The 19,127-nt window shown below is 40.6% G+C and overlaps 1 protein-coding gene across 2 annotated transcripts in view; it reads left to right on the forward strand.

Annotated features, from left to right (window-relative positions):
• ALA2 (aminophospholipid ATPase 2) overlaps nt 1-19,127 on the forward strand; it is a 426,245-nt gene that overhangs the window by 287,993 nt on the left and 119,125 nt on the right. For both annotated transcript variants that reach the window (XR_016266798.1, XM_089458821.1), the window contains exon 17: nt 2,758-2,864. Coding sequence is in view for 1 of the 2 variants with exons in the window: in XM_089458821.1 (XP_089314947.1) it covers nt 2,758-2,864 (107 nt within the window). In the remaining variant the exon portion in view is untranslated. The remainder of the gene's footprint in view (nt 1-2,757; nt 2,865-19,127) is intronic.

Raw genomic sequence — 19,127 nt, forward strand, 5'->3', positions numbered from 1 at the left:
ATGACATTAATTCTTTGACCTTATGACAAATCCTAAGGCTCTCAATGGGAGCCATCTAAAATAAAATCACTTGCTCATGAAACCTGTGAAGCAAGGCTTACAAAAATAATTTTATTATATCATTTACAAAAGTCACAATCACATGTCATTATGAAGACCGAACCTAGTTACACTTTTCAACATGTACAAGTTGGGAGGTAACATGCAGGAAGGAGAGAATAGAAATGCGAGAATAGTGGTTGTAGGTATCTAAGAGGCGCAGAATCGGAGGCAGTGTGAGAGTTATATGGAGAATGAATCACAGGTTTTGAGAGGACCCATGAGAGGTATGAGTTGAGAGTAAAATGGGAGTTGTAGGCAGTAGGGAGCTTGGTAGTTATAGGGAGGAATCACAAGAGCTACCCCAGGAAGCCAGCACATGTTATAGGTTGGAGCATAACAGGGGTTAAAGATGCAGGTCAGAATGGAACCAAAATGGAATTTATTGTATTGGATGAGAATGAGAGTTATAGGGAGCAGGGAGTTTGGGAGGTACAGCAGGAGTTGAGAATGAAAAAAACTGCAGGGAGCTCAGGAGTTACAGGGAAAAGGAGTTGCAACAACTACAATGAGGAATTGCTTCTTGCGAGCAGAAGCAGGACAGGAGTTATTTACATAGTTTAGAATGGGAACAGATCAGGGCAAAATATTCTAGAAGAGTACACTATTCAATCATTTTTCGCTTTACACAACAAAAACTTTGCTTTCCAAAAATCAACACTGTTGCCTATTGAAATCTCAACTGAAAATCTCATGCCTGATATCAGTGGCTTGATGATGTATCTAACTGGGGCTGCTGATCTCACATATGATGAAAAAATTAATAACCAGTAAGTCATCTTGATTGAATCAACTCTGTCAGGAGAAAGATCTGTCAAACCCAAATCACGTAAGAAATTAAGCTGCTTTAACCACATCTCTTTGTTTGGTCAGCCCCTTATTCATAAGTTAAGGGCTTTAAACTGTCTTTATCCTACTTCATCCAATGTTTCTTGAATGAAATCATCCAGTAAATGGGGTGGTTTGGAGTTATTAGAGCCTCTAACAGCTTGGACCCTAGAGGCCTTGCTTACAGATTCTTTCTTAGTGGCAACATCCTTCTGGTCTTGTTTGTTAGCAACCAAAGTCCAGTTCTTCTCAAAGAGAAGTTATCTCTTTTTAGATTGCTGTTCAGTGTTAATCACTTTGCACGAGAAGAGAATGAGTTTAGCAAGGGATATTTCCAGTCTGCTGATCTGAGCAGATTGGTCAAGGATTTTTTGTTGTTGTTCATTGATGATACCCTTTTGTTCTTTCATAATTACTATCAATTCACCGAACTGTAGTTTGAAGGCCTCTAATTGGTCTTTGAGCAAGGCTAGTCTATATTGGATTGTTCACCTGTAGAACAAAAGTTGCCTTTTGCTGTTTCTCCCTCCTCAGTTGGGTTTTACCAGTGAGCTATTTAGGAAGATTAGAATGGAATAACTAGCAGTTGATGCCCTGTGAAGCCAGTGAAAAGCAAGATAAACCCTTCAAAAGAAAGAAACAATGACATTTTTTGGACAAGGACCTGCACTGATCTAGAGAATTCTGAAAATCTGGGTAACAAATGTTGGTGAAATTTATGCTAAATTGAATTGAAGAAAACCCCAGAGAATTGACACCCAACTGAGGATAAGCTATGCCAAGAATCATCTACATTTTCTTCCCAAAATAGGATGGTGAAAAAACTTAAAAATTGACATCATAGAAGCAATTTTACGAGAATTGCGACAAAAATACAACTGGTAAATCTCTGCTAAGGTTTATTCCCTGCAAACCAACCATGTTTCTGGTTGTTTTGAGGAGACGGTGCTCTTTTTTGTTGTAACCTTGGAAAATGTCAAAACACATTTCAGTGAATATTCTGAAATGCAAAGGAATTTTAGCTGGGGAGAGAGGGGCCTGTGCTCCAAGATGATTATTCTTGCCCCAGGACGATTATCAGATTTTCTCATAGATAGATACTGTGTTACAGAATTGATTAATTACTGTAGCTGTTTGAACAGCATCATAGGAGGGTCATTGTTAGTGGTCTCTGGATCTTCTCATTTCATCCTTCCTGTTGATTTGGGCTTCAAAATGCCTGAGTCTCAAGGCTGGCCAGCTACATGGATGCTGAACAATCCTGGATATTCAGTCACATACGCTGGATGTAACTTCCCTCCTTCCATAGGTTCTCGAAAAACTGAGTCTCTCATCCTGGATTGCACAGCTTAGAAAGGATTGTCACTTTGGCAACTCTTGTTTGGAAGAAGTGACCGTCTCAGCATCAGGAAAGTTAATTGCAGTTAAACAGAAGAACTCGAACCATTTTTTTAGATTCTGGGAAGCTGTTTAACATTGATAATGGAAGAGATTCCAAAAGGGAATCAGTCAGTTTAAGCTCCTAGTGATTAGTGATCCAAATCCTAGCTAAATTGGCCTATTGCAAAAATCCTTTCTTGGGTTGCTCTTGATTGTTTTTAGTTCTTTTGTTCTTGGGGAGAATTTGTCAAACTAGCTTTTAGATCTATAATTGGCAAAACCACTACAATAATTAACTGAAAAGTAAATGGAGATATTAAAATGCTATGCTGCATTATAGTTGGGATGCCAATTTTGTCGTTTTTTTCCTAATTGATTACCATCTTTTCACTTGAAGCATGTTCCAATTTATTGTTCAAGCAGCCAATGCCAGATTTGAATATCTTGCAGAGCCAGAAGGTCAGCTTTTGCTTATTCAAGGGAAGAATCTTGATGAAGTCTCCAGAAGTCTTGAACGTGTGCTGCTTACCATGAGAATAAGCAGTACTGAACATAAGGTTTGTTGCTGACTTATTGTTATTGCAATCTATCTAGAGAAACTCTACAAAAAATGTTGACCCATGCTGATTATATTTTATGGACAAAAATATGTGGATAACAAATGTTGCTTCTTTTAACTTAAGGTTCATTGCTCTAATGTGATTGTTGTTTATAGACATGGGCTCAGATTATATCTATACAAATTTGGAGCTACTTGAAAATATTATGACTTCTCTTATGTATCTGGTGATGTACATTAGGTTATTCAGATTACAATTATTTCTGGAATTTGTAAAATGTATAGAAAAAGTTCTCAATTATTTTTCCAGACCTGCCAAATGAACTATATCTTTCTCCATTATTAATGGATCTCCGCATAAGTGTGGTTACAGTCTGGGTCATTTCAATGTGATATTTGAGAAATGGTAGAGGAATGAAAGAAAAGCAGCCCATATAAAGGATTGGGCCAAGAGTCATGGAAAAAGGACTTTTTGAGCCATAACCACATGGGACTCAAATAATGGTTTGGTGGGGCCAATGCATTCAAGTCAACCAGGTTGACATTGGGTTACAGTGAGCTTACTATACTTGATTTAACTGCTGAATATTGGCATAATAACTATTGAAAGAAACAAAAATTTGTTATTGCATTCCAATAATGCTTTGCTGAATGATATCATGTTGATGACTTCCGTAACAACCCTGTTCCCTCGGTGCATTTATTGGTGTTTGGTCTTATATTGATTCAAGAATCAACATAGACTGCATTATAAGCTTCTTCATGACTTTATTTCAGCTATAATCTGTGCTCATTTTCATGGACCTCCCATTTATGCCCTAGAGGAATTGCTTTCTAGTGACTATGCCCATCCATTAATGAGATATGATCAATAGTGCATAAATCTAGAACTTTGGTCTGGTTGTTTATCATGATTTTCTATTTTAGCTCATTTTACTTGTGCACCCCAAATTTATGCTTATTGCGCAAACAGGCTTATTGTTGTGGCAACTCAGTACAACTTGATTTCCTGGTTGAAATTCTCATTTGACTACTTGTATCCGGTGTTGCAAACATCATGATAATATTGCGATGTTATTGCAATGTCACAATTTTTACGCCCAAAATGTTATTACCTGTTGAAGAATGTAATTAGGTTTGGTCTTCATAATTGTACTTGAAGTCAAAATGTATTATATTTGTCAAAAGAAAGCAAAAATAATTTTTATTATTATTAAATTGACTTGTTAAAGCATGGGTTTCATGCTTGGGTCAATTCTCATAGGTCAAGCCTCCATTGTAGGCTTTAGGATTGTTTATCTGAGTCAAAGTCATGTTGATCGGTCAAAGACGACTCCATCAAGTCTCCTTCAACTCGGCATCAAAATAGTTCATCTTCAAGACGGCCTACAAGACACGTCTCTTCAAGGACTTATGTCGGCTCATTACTAGAGGGAAACTACTATAAATAGGAGTGCAACCTACGACCAAAATCAGAGAGATGAACTCGTAGATCTTGTCGAAATTTCTAAGTCTAACATGTCAGAAATTCTTCCTGCATTATATGGTTTATTTCACCTACTTGTTTATTCCTTAACAAGTTATTTAACCATATAAATACTGAAAATAAATGCAAATGCAGTCTCAACTCATCTATAGATCATCAACTAAAATAACATACAAACACAGAAGGGACACCGTTATTTTTGGACAATCGTCACCGGAAAAACCCAATTCGGGAAAATCGGTGCAACATATTGAGGGTTTGTATTATTAAGCAGATTTCGTGAATACAACTAGGGTGCCAAAAATGGCTCACCCAATAGAGAATTTCCTCAATAGTAGTAGTATCTCTATCTAGAGATAGATATTCTGGAAAATCAGCAACCGGATGATCAAACCCCACAACGACACCGGTTGTTCCCTATGTTAGACAACGAAAGCTGCTCCAAGCACTGCTCAGGAACCGCGCCACTCCTCCAGGAGCTACGTCACCCTATCCCATCTCAGGATCTGCTGATCTGTTTCCAGTTTGCTCAACAGAATCTCCCCAGTGCTGCCTCTGAAGCCCTCTACGACTTCTGTGTCAACCTCTACGGCCCTCTGTGTCCTCTGCGTCAGCTCCTACGACCTCTGCATCAGCCCTTCTAGAGCCTGCATTGTCTCTCTCGGCACTGCGCTGCCTCTCTGCTATGTATTCTTCGGCCTCCTGCCGAATTGCCCCTCACTGCAATTGATCACTTGCTCGATTTCCTCTGCAAACCCCGCCCCAGAAAATCAAATTCTTGATCTCTCTTGGTGTATCTCCAACTGACCCTCAAGCCTCCTCTTATACTTTTTTTGTTGAGTCTTCAACGACCGAGATTAAATCTCTAATCAACGACTAAGATTAGATTTGGCTTGATCCATGTCATTTAGAACATTCTCACCTAGTTTTATATTAATACCCATTAATATTTTAATTTTCCTAAGTTTAGACTTAGGAACTCCATTAAAAATATTAATTATTTTAATATCTCTCTAACCGGGTGGAATTTCCCCAAACCATTTATGGGTCTTGGAGATCTCATGTGCTTTAGCCTCTCCACCAATTTTCATGGCTAGAGCACATCCGATGCTACCCCAAATCAACAGATCTCAGAGACTATTGCGGATTACAGTGAAATGTTTTCGGTACTATCACACAAAAGAATAAGCTCAGATCTCTCTGAAATAAGTTCGGACAAGGCATTTTAGAGTTAAATGTTTCAATGGCATTACATGGAAGAGCTCAGATGATTTCGGTGTTTCCACAGTAACCACAGTTCGGTGCTATGCTCCCACAGTTCGGTGCTACTACAATTTCGGTGTTACCATAGTTCGGTGCTTCCACGATAACCATAATTTCGGTGGAATGTCACAGTGATTCAGTGCCATTTTAGTCTCATAGTTTGGATGCCATTTCAGTTCGATGCTATTACAGTGACCTCAGTGCGGAGCTATCACAATGACTTCAGTTCGATGACATCACAATGACATTAGTTCGGTTCTCTTACAGTGATAAGGTCTCAGTGCCATTATAGGGATAAGGTGCAAACACAGTTTGGTGTTAACACGATGATAAGTGAAAGGAAGATCAAACTAGGATGACCTGATGGAGGAAGTCTTTAGTCTACTTTGTAAGGGTCTTGGTTGTCTCATCTTGAATCTACTGAAGAAATAATTTTGACGAGGTTTTCCCCTAGAGTGGGGTTTTGCCCTTGCAGCGTGCCTACATCTTGTGTTCTCTTCTATTTGTTGCTTGGCATTAGTCTTGATGATAAGAAGAGATAATTCGAAATAACAAATAGTAATAATGAGAAACATCACAAGATAATGTCATAATAAGAGAAATCATTTAACTGCCACATTTTTGGATTTCTCAACATTATCGCCTGTAAACAGTTTTATATTTTCATTCTTGAAAATATCATGATAATATTGTAAATATCACTATATTTTGGCAAGACTTTGGAATTTCTAAGTCTCACTGTTAGAAATCCTTCATATACTTTATGATTTATTTCTGCCTACTTGTTTTGTTTAATTAACAAGTTTTTTACAATGTAAATATTGAAAATAAATACAAGTACATGCTCAACACATTACAGATCATCAACTGGAGGAAAAAACAAGCACACAAGTGACACCGTTATTTTCGGACCAATGTCCTTGGAAAAAACCAATGCTGGAAAACCAGTCCAGCTATCTGAGGGTTTTATTATTAAGCAGTTTCAGAATACATTTTGGGTGCCAAACCGGCTCACCCAACAGAGAATGATCTCGGCAGTAGTACCTCTCAATCAGAGATAGATATTTTGGCTAAAATACTCGGATGAACAATCCCACAACGCTTAGCTCCAATTTGCCCCACGAAATCTCCCAACATCTGCCTCTAGGGATTGCGTCAGCCCCACTGGCCCTGTGTCACCCTCTGGAGGCTCTGCGTTAGCCTCTGGAGCCTCTACGTCACCCACGCTCACTCTCCTCAGGCACTGCGCAGCTCCTGGCTTTCTCTGTGTGGCCTCTAGTTGGCTCTGCGTGGCCTCTAGCTTGCTCTGTCTCCCTCTCTCCCAGATTCTGTGCTGATGCTCCTGGTATCCTCTCAGCCTCTCTGCTTCTATATTCATTGCCCCTCAGTTGGAACTTTGATCACTCCTTCGATTTCCTCAGCAAGCCCTGCCCCAGAAAATTGAATTCTTGATCAACTCGATGTGTTCTTCAAGTGACCCTCAAGCCTCCTCTTATACTTTTCTCGTTGACAATTGAACGGCTGAGATTAAGTCCCTAATCAACGGCTAAGATTAACTATGGCTTGATCCATGACTTTTGGACCCTTGTAACACAGTTTTATATTAATTCACATTAATATTTTATTTTCCCTAAGTTTAGACTTAGGGACTCCATTTAAAATATTAATGATTTTAATATCTCCCAGACTGTTTAGAATCTGCCCAAACCATTTCTGGGTATTGGAGATCTCATGTGCTTTAGCCTCTCCACCAATTTTTGTGGCTAGAGCACATCCGATGCTACCCCAAATCAACACTCCCTCTTAGCAAGGACTGTGCTCTAGTAATACTCTTCACTAAGCATCACCCTGATCATCCAGCATCGGTCTTGGTGCTGATGCGAGGCTTGCTGCCCAACATTCTCTGTATTGCTGCATCATGTACTGCTACCCATGGCCCTGCCACTGCCACTGCTGCATCTGTATGGAAGCCCCTCTCATCATGTTGCATCGTGCTGCCTATAGCACTGCCACTGCTGCATCCGTACGGAAGCCCCTCTCATCATGCTGCATCGTGCTGCCTATAGCACTGCCACTGCTAACTGCTACACTGCAACTTAGTTACTGAGAAGTAAGTAACTGATCTCCCAACTCTGACATCTCTGTCAGGCTAGAGACACCCACAATGCTGAAACTCCTTCTGTCGTTGACAAGTGCTCCCTCTTTGACCTCTGCATTGCTGCAACAACTCCATGCACCTCACACTGCTGCATCACGCTGTCCTGGGACTCTTGCACTATAGCTCCCTCTGTCGCTCCATCTGCATCCGTCTCTACAAACATCCGCCAGTACTGGTACTCATCTTCGGGGCTCTTGTAGCAAGGTATAATCCAAGAGGCTGGTTACCTCGAGGATCCTGCCCCTCATCGCTTGTAGTCCATCTGACTATAGCTCGCTGTCTCCCCAACTTTTCTCTCGAGGTGCATGAGCACTCATGGCACAGTCATGATCTGTCTCCACTTCCTTCTCCGCCCTTGCTAGCGCAACCTTGGTCTTAGAAGCCTCTCCCTTGCTCTTCTTCCTTGGACACTGGCTCGCATAGTGACTCAGTTCCCCACAGTGGAAGCATTTGGCGTTGGAAAGGTCATTCTTCTGTTTCTCCTGCTTTCCCTCAGATGCTTAGGCAACATCCTCCTCTTCCTCCTTGATTCTGACCCCCTTGTCACTGCTTCCCGCCTTGGTCAGCCTTCTGATCTCTTCTTAGCGAAGAGCCACTCATAGTTCCTCCCAATCTGGAAGGGTCAACCTGCCCAGTATGCTTTGGAAAAACACCTCCTAGTCTTCTGAGACTGCGTTCAGGGCTGTCCTCATCATCAATTCTTGATCCGACGTGGTCCCTATGGAATTTAGTTGATCTCGGATCTCCTTCAATCGATCGAGCAAGGTGTTGATTTGTTCTCCCTTCTACATCTGGTATGACCGTTGCTGATTTTCTAGTAGCATCTTCTCCTGCACGGAAGTATGCTGATACAATTTCGTCAGGGCCTCCCACATCGCATTTGCCATTTCCTTTTTGGCAATATGTGGTACTACATGGTCCTTGACCCCGTCAAGGTTGATGCTCTTGGCCCTAGCCATTGCCTCCTCGTACTTGTCGTTCTCAACCGGGTCAACTAGGATCGCTATCGTCTTCAAGGCGAAGTGCTTAAGATGATTTGTGTCTAGAACGGACAAGATTCTGGCCTTCTAGACTACGAAGTTTGAGGCTCCGTCCAGTCTGTCTTGGTCTCTTACCCCGTTCACTGCCATTTCACTGCTCCTTTACTTCCCTTCTGGAAGTTCTCGGTGTGATTCCCTCTAAGCCTCAATTTCCCTCCTGGAAACCCCTCTGCCAATGTTGAGATGCCCTCACTCCGATCGTTAGTGCAACTGCACCACTGATCCTTTTTCTTGGCTAGAAATCCTCAATAGCAACTCCCTCCTCCTTGGTCTTGCCCTGTTAGATACTATTCTGACCACAATACCCCACCAACTTCACTCTACAACTTACCCACAACCTCTTATGCCTCAGCAAATTGAAGGTTAGAGCTTCTAGGCTCTGCACAATCCTAGCATTAACAAAATCCGCACTTCCTGGCCATAGGCGTCAATCCTTCCTCACTGAGAAAGATGACCGGGCACTGCGTAGGTCAGGTCTGCTCCCTTCTGCCACTGTGCTGATCCTCCTCCTGGCTCAAACTCACCCCTCCCTTGCTGCTTCTCTGCTAGGAACAACTTCTATCACTCGGGACAATTGTTTCTGTGGTTATTGCTCTACTCGACTGATGCCCTCAGTTCTCCTGCGATTTGCAACCATGCTCTAATACCATGTTGGAATTTCTAAGTCTAATTGTTAGAAATCCTTCATGTAATTTCTGATTTATTTCTGCCTACTTGTTCTGTTTAATTAACAAGTTTTTTACCATGTAAATACTGAAAATAAATACAAGTACATGCTCAACACATTACAGATCATCAGCTGAAGGAAAAAACAAGCACATAAATGACACTGTTATTTTTGGACCAATGTCCCCGGAAAAACCCAATGTGGGAAACCCGATGCATCTATCTAAGGGTTTTATTATTAAGCAGTTTCATAATACAATTTGGGTGCCAAACCGGCTACCCAACAAAGAATGATCTTGGCAGTAGTACCTCTCTGTCAAAGACAGATATTCTGGCTAAAAGCCCTAGATGAACAATCCCACAGCTCTCAGCTCCAATCTGCCCCACGAATTCTCCCAGCATCTGCCTCTAGGGATTGCATCAGCCTCTTTGGCACAGCGTCAGCCTCTGGAGGCTCTATGTCAGCCTCTGGAGCCTCTGCGTCACCCACTCTGGCTCTCCTCAGGCACCGCACAACTCTTGGCTACCTCTGCGTGGCCTCTAGCTGGCTTTGCGTGGCCTTTAGCCTGCTTTGCATCCCTCTTTCCTGGCTTTTGCGTTGATGCTCTCGGTACCCTCTCTGCCTCTCTGCATCTGTATTCACTGCCCCTCAGCTGCAACTCTGATCACTCCTTTGATTTCATCAGCAAGCCTTGCCCCAGAAAATCGAATTCTTGATCGACTTGGTGTGTTCTCCAAGTGCCCCTCAAGCCTCCTCTTATACTTTTCTCGTTAACAATTCAACGGCCGAGATTAAGTCCCTAATCAACAACTAAGATTAACTCTGGCTTGATCCATGACTTTTGGACCCTTTTAACACAGTTTTGTATTAATTCACATTAATATTTTACTCCATTAAAAAATATTAATTATTTTAATATCTCCCACACTGTTTAGAATCTGTCGAAACCATTTCTGGGAATTGGAGATCTCATGTGCTTTAGCCTTTCCACCAATTTTTGTGGCTAGAGCACATTTGATGCTACCCCAAATCAAACACAAAGGCGCATAAACTCGTTTTTTTTTGTTTTTTTTGAATATGCGCCTTTGTCGGTGGACAATGGCGCATAAACTCCCTTTTTTTTGTTTTTTTGAATATTTTTCTAATTTTTTCGATATTTTGTGATTTTTCCTGATGTTACCAATATTTTCTTTCTGTGATATTTTTTGGTATTGCCTCCCACCCATCAGATTGCCTCCTAGTTCCAGATGAGCAGCCAGGGATCCCTTCAGAGTTTCTCTCTTTCAATCTTCGATGCTAGGAGTATACCTCGTTCGTACATCCTCCCTAGGATCATATAGCCGAACCCTCTAATGGTTTTGTAGGACTTTGACAATGATCTAGTTCCTAACTCGCCCCCCTCACCCTTGACAACATTGGCTTCATCGTCAAATCTCCTCTCTCTCTCACTCTCTCACTACACTAGCTTTTGAGTTATCAACTTTTCTAGTCTTGGACAACCTCACTCGATATTTTGTGTTATTGTACCTTTTCCATAGTTCTATGCATGTGTTCTGAGGCTGTACTAATGTATATATATATATATATATATATATATATATTTTTAAATTTATTTTTAAATTTTTAATTTTTAAAATTTTTTTCTTTTAACCTTTACTTTTTTTTTTTTTTTTTAAATTTAAAATTAAAATTTTTTAATTTAATTTAATTTTTTTGTTTTTGTTTTTGTCTTTTTTATTTTTTTTGGCAATTTCTAGGAGATGAGCTTGCATTCCACATTATAGTCTTATTGGTGGTATTCTTGAGGCGCATTGACCTACTTTTGTGGTCATTAGTCAGAAATTAATAGATTTATCTTATCTATCCAGACCCTCGGCGATATTTTTGCCAACACGATGTTTGCAATTGATCTAGTAAATTGTGATGGATATGTAATGAAACTTTTTTTTTTTAATTCACAAGATTTTCAAAGTTTTTTCAACTTTTATCATGTTTCATAGATCCACACAATTTTATAAATGGAAACACCGACAAAATGAACAAGTGAATAAACCAAAAATTAAAATATTGCAAGCCAAACACTAATTTATTTAATGGAAATCTTTGGAGGGGCTTTTACAAAATTTTTGAGACTGACCGTTGTTTGGTCAATTCGATGTCCTTGAATTGGCAATCATAAATTGTCAACCAAGGTGCGTAGACTGATGAAGTACAAGTGCACAATATGTGCTTAGAAGTTATTCATTAGGTCATTATGTATTTGTTAAGATCTAAACTTAAGATGGGGGCGGTGTTTGTCAATTGTATTAGTGTCGTAATTCTTAGGGATGTTGATTAAGTTTCCTAGGAATTAATCTCTATCTAATTAGTTTGTAGATGATGTGAGAGTGATTTTACTTATGTTAGATTGTTTGGGATTTTTGATCTTAAATCTCTATGTTGCAACTCCTAATTCTCTAAGTTCAAAAAGAAACCTATTCTATCAGCTAGGAAGGAATACTGTTGAACTCAATTGTTTTAGGAGAGGTCTTCTTGCTTGTTCAATTTCTGCTCAAAGAAAGTAACCCAAGCAACATCTATATTGTGAATTGAACACACTTCAATTATGCTGGATAATAAGAAAAGGAAAGAACTATGCAGTACCAGGTATAAAGCAAATTAGATAACAGTCTAAGCTAGGTATAAAGCAAATTAAAGTTCTTATGCAGATAACAATTTGTTGACGAGATCATTATGCAACATTGTCACACAAAACAGAGCAATTGAAGAATTAAAGGAAATCAGATTGTATTTGATTAAAACTTGCCACTGTTTGTAGGGGCCCTCCACATAGCAGTTCAGAGCTTCAAATCAACACAACGCTTGCACACAAAAACCAATTCTATTCACACGAAATTCACAAACTGTTCATAAACATATCATTCGGCGTGCACCCAAATAATAGTGCGACCATTAGCTTTATAGCAGGTCTCTTGGCATAACTGTATGAAGATTTCAAGCCTAATATCTCTAACCTATCTAAACTTATATCGCTAAACCGTTGTTTTTCTATTCCGAAAGCAAAACGATAAGGTTTCAATTGATCTCAGGTTCTATTCTACGTTAATCTGACAGTTGACTTGGAGTTTGACCGTGATCTCCTGTGCTTCTTTTAGCAAACAGTTTCAAGTGGATAGGAAGGTATCCATGAGGGAGTCATCCTCTATCCATCCACACCTTTCGCTGCTGACCTGGAACTCTGGAACCTTGTGAACAATGAAGACAACTACGGAAACCTGGATTAGCTGCGGAAACAAGCTGATTCGGTAGCCAATTGCAACTTTAATAAAACAATAGGGTATACAGTTAAATATGAACAAGAAAACATACTATTGCATACCTTCATCAAAACCTGGTAGATATGGCTTTATTTAAGTGATAAATATATATGAAAAAGAGAGGATGGTTAGGCAAAAAGGATTTCATGGTAGGACAATCTTCAGACTTACAACCGTAGTGGAAATACTTCAAAGGATTTGTCGTAGATTCAATTTTAATTTAATTCGATCCTCTGGTAATTAAAGGATTTGGATTTTTACACTAGTTTTGGAGATTTGGCCTTAGGGATTCCATTCTCGGCCTCATTTACCTTAGCCCCATTCACTTGGCTTACAAATCTGATGAACTTGGCTTTGTCAATTGATATGCCCAACCTTTGTGGTCAACAATGGAATGATTTAACAAATAATAATATGACAACTCTGAGTTAACTACAAATCGGCCACCTCATAGGCTTCAATACAATTCGACTAGTAGTATTTAGCTAGCATTTACCCAATCTACAGTGGTATGCGGCCAGAGGGATGATCAATGATATACTTTAGCATACTGTCTCCATGCTTTGAGAATCTCCATCGACACCGGTGATTGGGTTGGGCCCACATAAAAGAATTCAATATGATAGACTGAGGTACTCGACCCTTGTATTATTATGGGAGCGACATTATGTCAGTTTGACTAGGGAAGAATTGCAACCCTTCTGCTTATGGATGCGTTCGATCTCGGTATTGGCTCAGCATAATAGGATTTAGGAACCTTCTCTCGGCCTTCAAGGATAAATTGTGTTTGATGAACTTGGCTATAGGATTGAGTTAAACTTGGCTTCTTTAATCAACAATTTTTCCCCTTTTTAATTCAATGACTATGATCCCTTGAAAATATCATCAACTCGACATTAAAAAATAGGGGATCAACTTTCCTTGCTAGATGATCCACTTGACCCCTTAAGAATTTGATCTTCCTGATGTTGTTTCCAACCAACTGCCAATTTTGATCCTGTAGATGCATTGTGTCCACCAAATAATTTTGCTAGGGGGGCTTGCAGCCACCGAAACCATTGCCAATAAGATATTTGACTAGGCAATGTCTTCCAACCCCGAAGCTAATGATCTATAGCTAGGGTATGTCTCTGAATACTGAAGTTGGTAATAATTAGGGTTTTCCCTTTTTACTTGGCAACTCTGACAACTCCTTGACACTTTCTCAATAATTCTCCTTGGGTGTCCCTTCAATCTCCTCTCTGTCTACCATGGGTAACTTAATTTCCCCGAAAGTGACTTTCTACCCCTTCTATTTAATTGTTCTTCTATTTTATTATGATGACCCCTTATTCTTCTTGTCAATAGTGTATGGGATCTAAATTAGGCTAAAGACTCGATCTCTTTTTGCTTCTAAGAGTCAGAAAGGGACATTACAGGATACTCCACTAGGCAGTTCGTCAAGATAGATCTATCAAAATATATTAGACAATTCAAAATCTAAACTATGAGGGTTTATTTCTCCTCACTTTTCTAGATATGCTAATTACTGTTTATTGCATGTGCATGCAAATTACAATTATGCAGAAAATAGAGAACAACGAAATAAAACTCACAAAACCACGATTGACTCAAGATATAATGTGGGAAAACCTTTTGAGAGAAACCCAACTGGAAGTTGAAGCTACTATAGTTTGTTTCTTAGAATGGAAAATGGATGCAACTACAAAGAAGTGAGACTTGTGGCCTGTGGGTTGCTACAGGCACAAATCCTCTTTATTTGCTCTCTTCCTATCCACTCTTGGCTACTCTGCTCATATTTGGAACAAAATGCACTCGAATATAATGGAACCCCTTTTCCTCCTAGTGGCCAGATTATAACACAACCCAATAGCCTATTGGAGGTTCAGTTTGGGGATTCCATCTTTTAACTATAGTTACAATATCGACCCTTATAGAGTCTTCTTCATCATGATCACATGGCTAGCCCCTTTTCTATGAATAATGGGGATTTGGTGTGGCATCTCATTGGATCATGGTGGTAAAAACATGAAGGTCAACATCCTGTCGAATCATGGTGGTAAAAACATGAAGGTCAACATCCTGTCGAATCATGGTGGTCAAAACAAGGTCAAATTTTGGGTGGCATAAATTTTTGCATACAAACTCCGATTGTGGCGATTCTTGAGCCGCTAGAAAGGTATTTGCATGTCAAATAGTGCTAAGAGGTGCTGAGTTTATGCAACAAAATTTAACCCCCTAAAAATCTCGTTTGATGCCTCAAAGTACTTTTGGAAGGTTTCTAACCCCAATTCGCCAAATTGGGACCCGCTAGTCAAAGTGGTCCTATGAGCTGATTCCTCCACTTTTTCCACTATGAAAGCATCAAGATGGATGAAAAATAATATAATGATCTAATCTAGATTATACCTCCCCATTTCAGGTGTACCATTTAACTTTGCTTGGAAGTTGTCCTTTCAAACCAATCTGCCAAAGGTCATGTTGCCCCTCTCTTGTAGTTTTGGACCTCTTCTACAAAATTGTATCTTCTGCCAACTCTCCCTCAACATCTGTTGCCAAATCCTCTACAGAAGTTAGGACTTGTTCCTCTTCCTGATCTAGCATAGAAGGCTCACAGAGTTTCAGATTCTCTATATTCACCATTGAGGAAATGTGCATGTATGGGGGTAGATTGAGTCTATAGGCATTATCTCTTGCCTTCTCTAGTATCTTAAAGGGACCATATCATAGAGCCTTGAATTTCTTACGAGGACCATGTAACCTATCCTTGTTCAACTGCAACCATACTTTGTCTCCCACCTTGAAGGACTTCTTTGTTCTATGCTGATCATGCTTAGCCTTATATTTTCCCTGTGACTTCTGCAACGTCTCTTGTACTTGTGTATGGATTTGCTTGATCTTCTCAACAATTTTTTTGCCCTTAAGGCATCCCCTATAAGATCCTCCCTCGCCCCTCCTTGTCCATATGCAATATCAAAGGTGAAGGTGGCAAATATCCAAAACAAGTTTCAATTGGTGACTTACTAGTAGAAGTGTGGATTGCTCTGTTATATGAATGTTGTATATATATACAAATTTTCATCCCAAGTCTTTAAATGCTTATGATTGTAACCCCTTAAAAGCTACACCAAAGTCTCATTTGCTACTTTTATTTTCCCATCTGTCTGTGGATGGAATGCTATAGATGTAACACCCTCCTCACACATCTACCCAAGTAACCAACCAACTGGGGTAAACATGCGACGAGAGGCTACTATGATTGGATTTGACCTCCTATGTGACCTTAAGGAAGTGGAATCGACGGAACACATCAACCAACCTATCCACATCAACAACAAAACCCTTAGGAGACATGTCAGCCACTCAGACATCCTGTCCCTGGGTCCCACTGATGTTCTGGACATCTTAAGCTTCAGTCACTCTCGTGCTATAGGCATGACAACGACCGAAACCCAAAGTCGCTCTCACAGGTTTGCCTGCCAGCGTCCAGAGACCCAATTTACCAATGTCATGCCAACGTCCCCGGGAATTGCGCTACTTTTTTAGGTCCAGAGCCCAGGTCATTTCCCATAATGGAATGATAACTTAGGAGTAGTAAGTTATACACTCTACAATGGAGGGGGTCCCATCAAGTTCTGGTGACTTCCATGACTCAGAAAATGGCCTTTAATTCCCTGCTATCCTGCATCCTGGACCACTGACCAGTAGTAAGACACTGAGTGAGCTGTGAATACAACACCTCCCACATCTCCCTTGCTATTTCCTTCTCATTAATGTGTGGGACCACATGATCTTTGACCCCGTCTAGAATCATGCATTTAGCTTTCGCCTGGGCCTCCTCGTACTTCTTTAGTGGATCAATATCGACCGAAACAACAACTACCTTCAAGGCATAGTCGTTGATGCAATTCTTTTCTAGGACTGCCAAGATCCTGGCCTTCCAGATGACAAAATTGGATGCTCCATCCAATCTGTCCTGATCCCTCAGTCCATTGACTGCTATCTTTGCTCAAGCAAATGTAAGACTGGATCTCTTCTCTTTCTCCTGTTGCTACTCCAGCAAGACTCAGATCTGAATTTCTTCGGTGCTAGAAATCCTCTACGGAACAAGCTCCTCTAGACTCCCTCTGAGTCCTGGAAATCCTCCTGCCAAATGTCGAATCACTCCTCTCCAATTCTCCTTTGCTACTGTTCAACAACCCAGATCTAGATTTCTTTGGCTAGAAATCTATCAAGGCAGTGACTCCCTCTATCGTGGCTTTGTCTCCACAGGTACTATTCTATACCAACAACAACAACATCCCACTAGCTCCTTAGATCGAATCTGCATTGCTCCTCTAGCCCTTGCCATTGACTGATTTGAGCCTCTCAGGCTCTGTGCTGTCCTAGAGAGCTGACACAGTCACTGCGTGAGCTCCTCTCGGGTACTGCGTCACCCTCTACAGGCTCGAAATGCTGACAAAGGCATTGCGTGAGCCTCTGCGTCACTCCTTCAGCTGCTCCTCTACCTCTGAAACAATGCTGTCACTCTGGACAGCGTCTTTGTAATGTCTTCAGTGTCCTATGGTCTGCAATGCTTTGATACCATGTGAAAATTTCTGAATCTACACTAGAAATCCTACTGCAATCATTGGTTTATCATCTCCTACTTGTTTTTACATTCAACAAGTTATTTAATTATTTAAACACTGATGAAAAACACTATTGCAGACTACACTGACATACAAATCATAAACTGAAATAGATATGAGACAAACACACAAGGGACACCGTTATTTTTGGACAAGCGTCCCCGGAAAAACCCAATGCGAAAAAACTAGTGCAGCAGCTCTAAGGGTTTTCTATTATTAAGCAGTAGTTCTGAATACAACTTTGGATGCCCTCTCGACTATCCAGTTACAGAGACAAAATATACTGGCAGAATCCTAAGTGAGATTACCTCACTTCACCTGGCAAAAGCCCTTCGATTCGGCAACTGGACTGATTATCTTTGGCTACAACTGTGTTGCCCCTTCGCAGTAGTTGCGTGGGCTTGCGTGGAGCACTCTGAGACTTTGTGTCAGCTCTGTGCTGCCTCCTCTGCCTCTTGGAGCTCTGACGTCAGCCTTCTCGACTGATCCTGTTGCTCCTTGGTTGAATGTGGACCTCTGTAGGAGGGAAACTCTTCCCCTACGTTGGCGCTGCGTCAAGCAATGCATGGGCTCTCTTGGCCTAGCGTCAGCCTCCCTTGGTCTGCACTGCCTCCTCTGGCTTATCTCTACCTCTCTTTGATGAGTATTCGGGGTCTCAGAGAAGATCCTCTAACCCCAACAATTCGTGCTCCTCTACTGCAACTCAGATCACCTATTCGACTTTTTCAGCAAACCTCACCCCAGAAAAATCGAATTGACTGATCACTTGGTGTATCTCCAACTGAACCTCAAGCCTCCTCTTATACTTTTCCTGTTGATGAATCAACGACCGAGATGAAGTCCCTAATCGATGGCTAAGATTAAAACAGACTTGATCCTCATCACTTAGAAGTTTCTCACCCACATTTTTATTAATACCCATTAATATTTTTATTTTCCTAAGTTTAGTCTTAGGAACTCATTAAAAATATTAATTATTTTAATAACTCCTCATCTGGGTGGAATTTCTCCAAATGATTTCTGGGTCTTGGAGATCTCATGTGTTCTAGCCCCTACACCTAAGTTGCACGAAACGGGGAAACGGGGAAGCGACACGAAACGCGGAAGCGAAACGAAACGCGACCTCCCCGAATTTTGGAAACGGGGAAACGCGAATATATATAATAATATATATATATATATATATATATATATATATTAAAAACATTTAAAAATTATTAATATATATATGTGCAAGACTGCTGAATAGTGTGATGAGAGAATGAGAGGCACAGCTCTTTTATAACTTTAGAAACGCTTTCTAGAAGTGATTAGAAACCCTAAGCTAAACCCTAAACTAATTAGGAAATTTTTTTTTTTTTAAAAACAAGTGCTTTTTTACAGGAAACGGGGCCCGTACGGCGTGGAAACGAGTTTCCGTCCGTACGGGCGCGTTTCCATCTCGGGAAACGCGCCCGTACGGACGGAAACTCGTTTCCACGCCGTACGGTACGGGGAAACCCGTTTCCGTTTCGTTTCCGTACGGAAACGGACCCCTGCCCAGCGTTTCCTGCTACTTAGCCCTACACAAAATTTCGGAGCTAGAGCACATCCGATGCTACTCCAAAATCAACACTGTTTACCATGCTGATGCGCATACTCTGATCTCATACTGTTGATGCCTTTGCACTGTTGCTACTAAACTGCCACTGTGCTGTTG

This window comes from Pinus tabuliformis, chromosome 7 (assembly GCF_031772625.1).
Source record: "Pinus tabuliformis cultivar Carrire ecotype Pingquan chromosome 7, CPIR1, whole genome shotgun sequence".
Lineage (NCBI taxonomy): Eukaryota > Viridiplantae > Streptophyta > Pinopsida > Pinales > Pinaceae > Pinus > Pinus tabuliformis.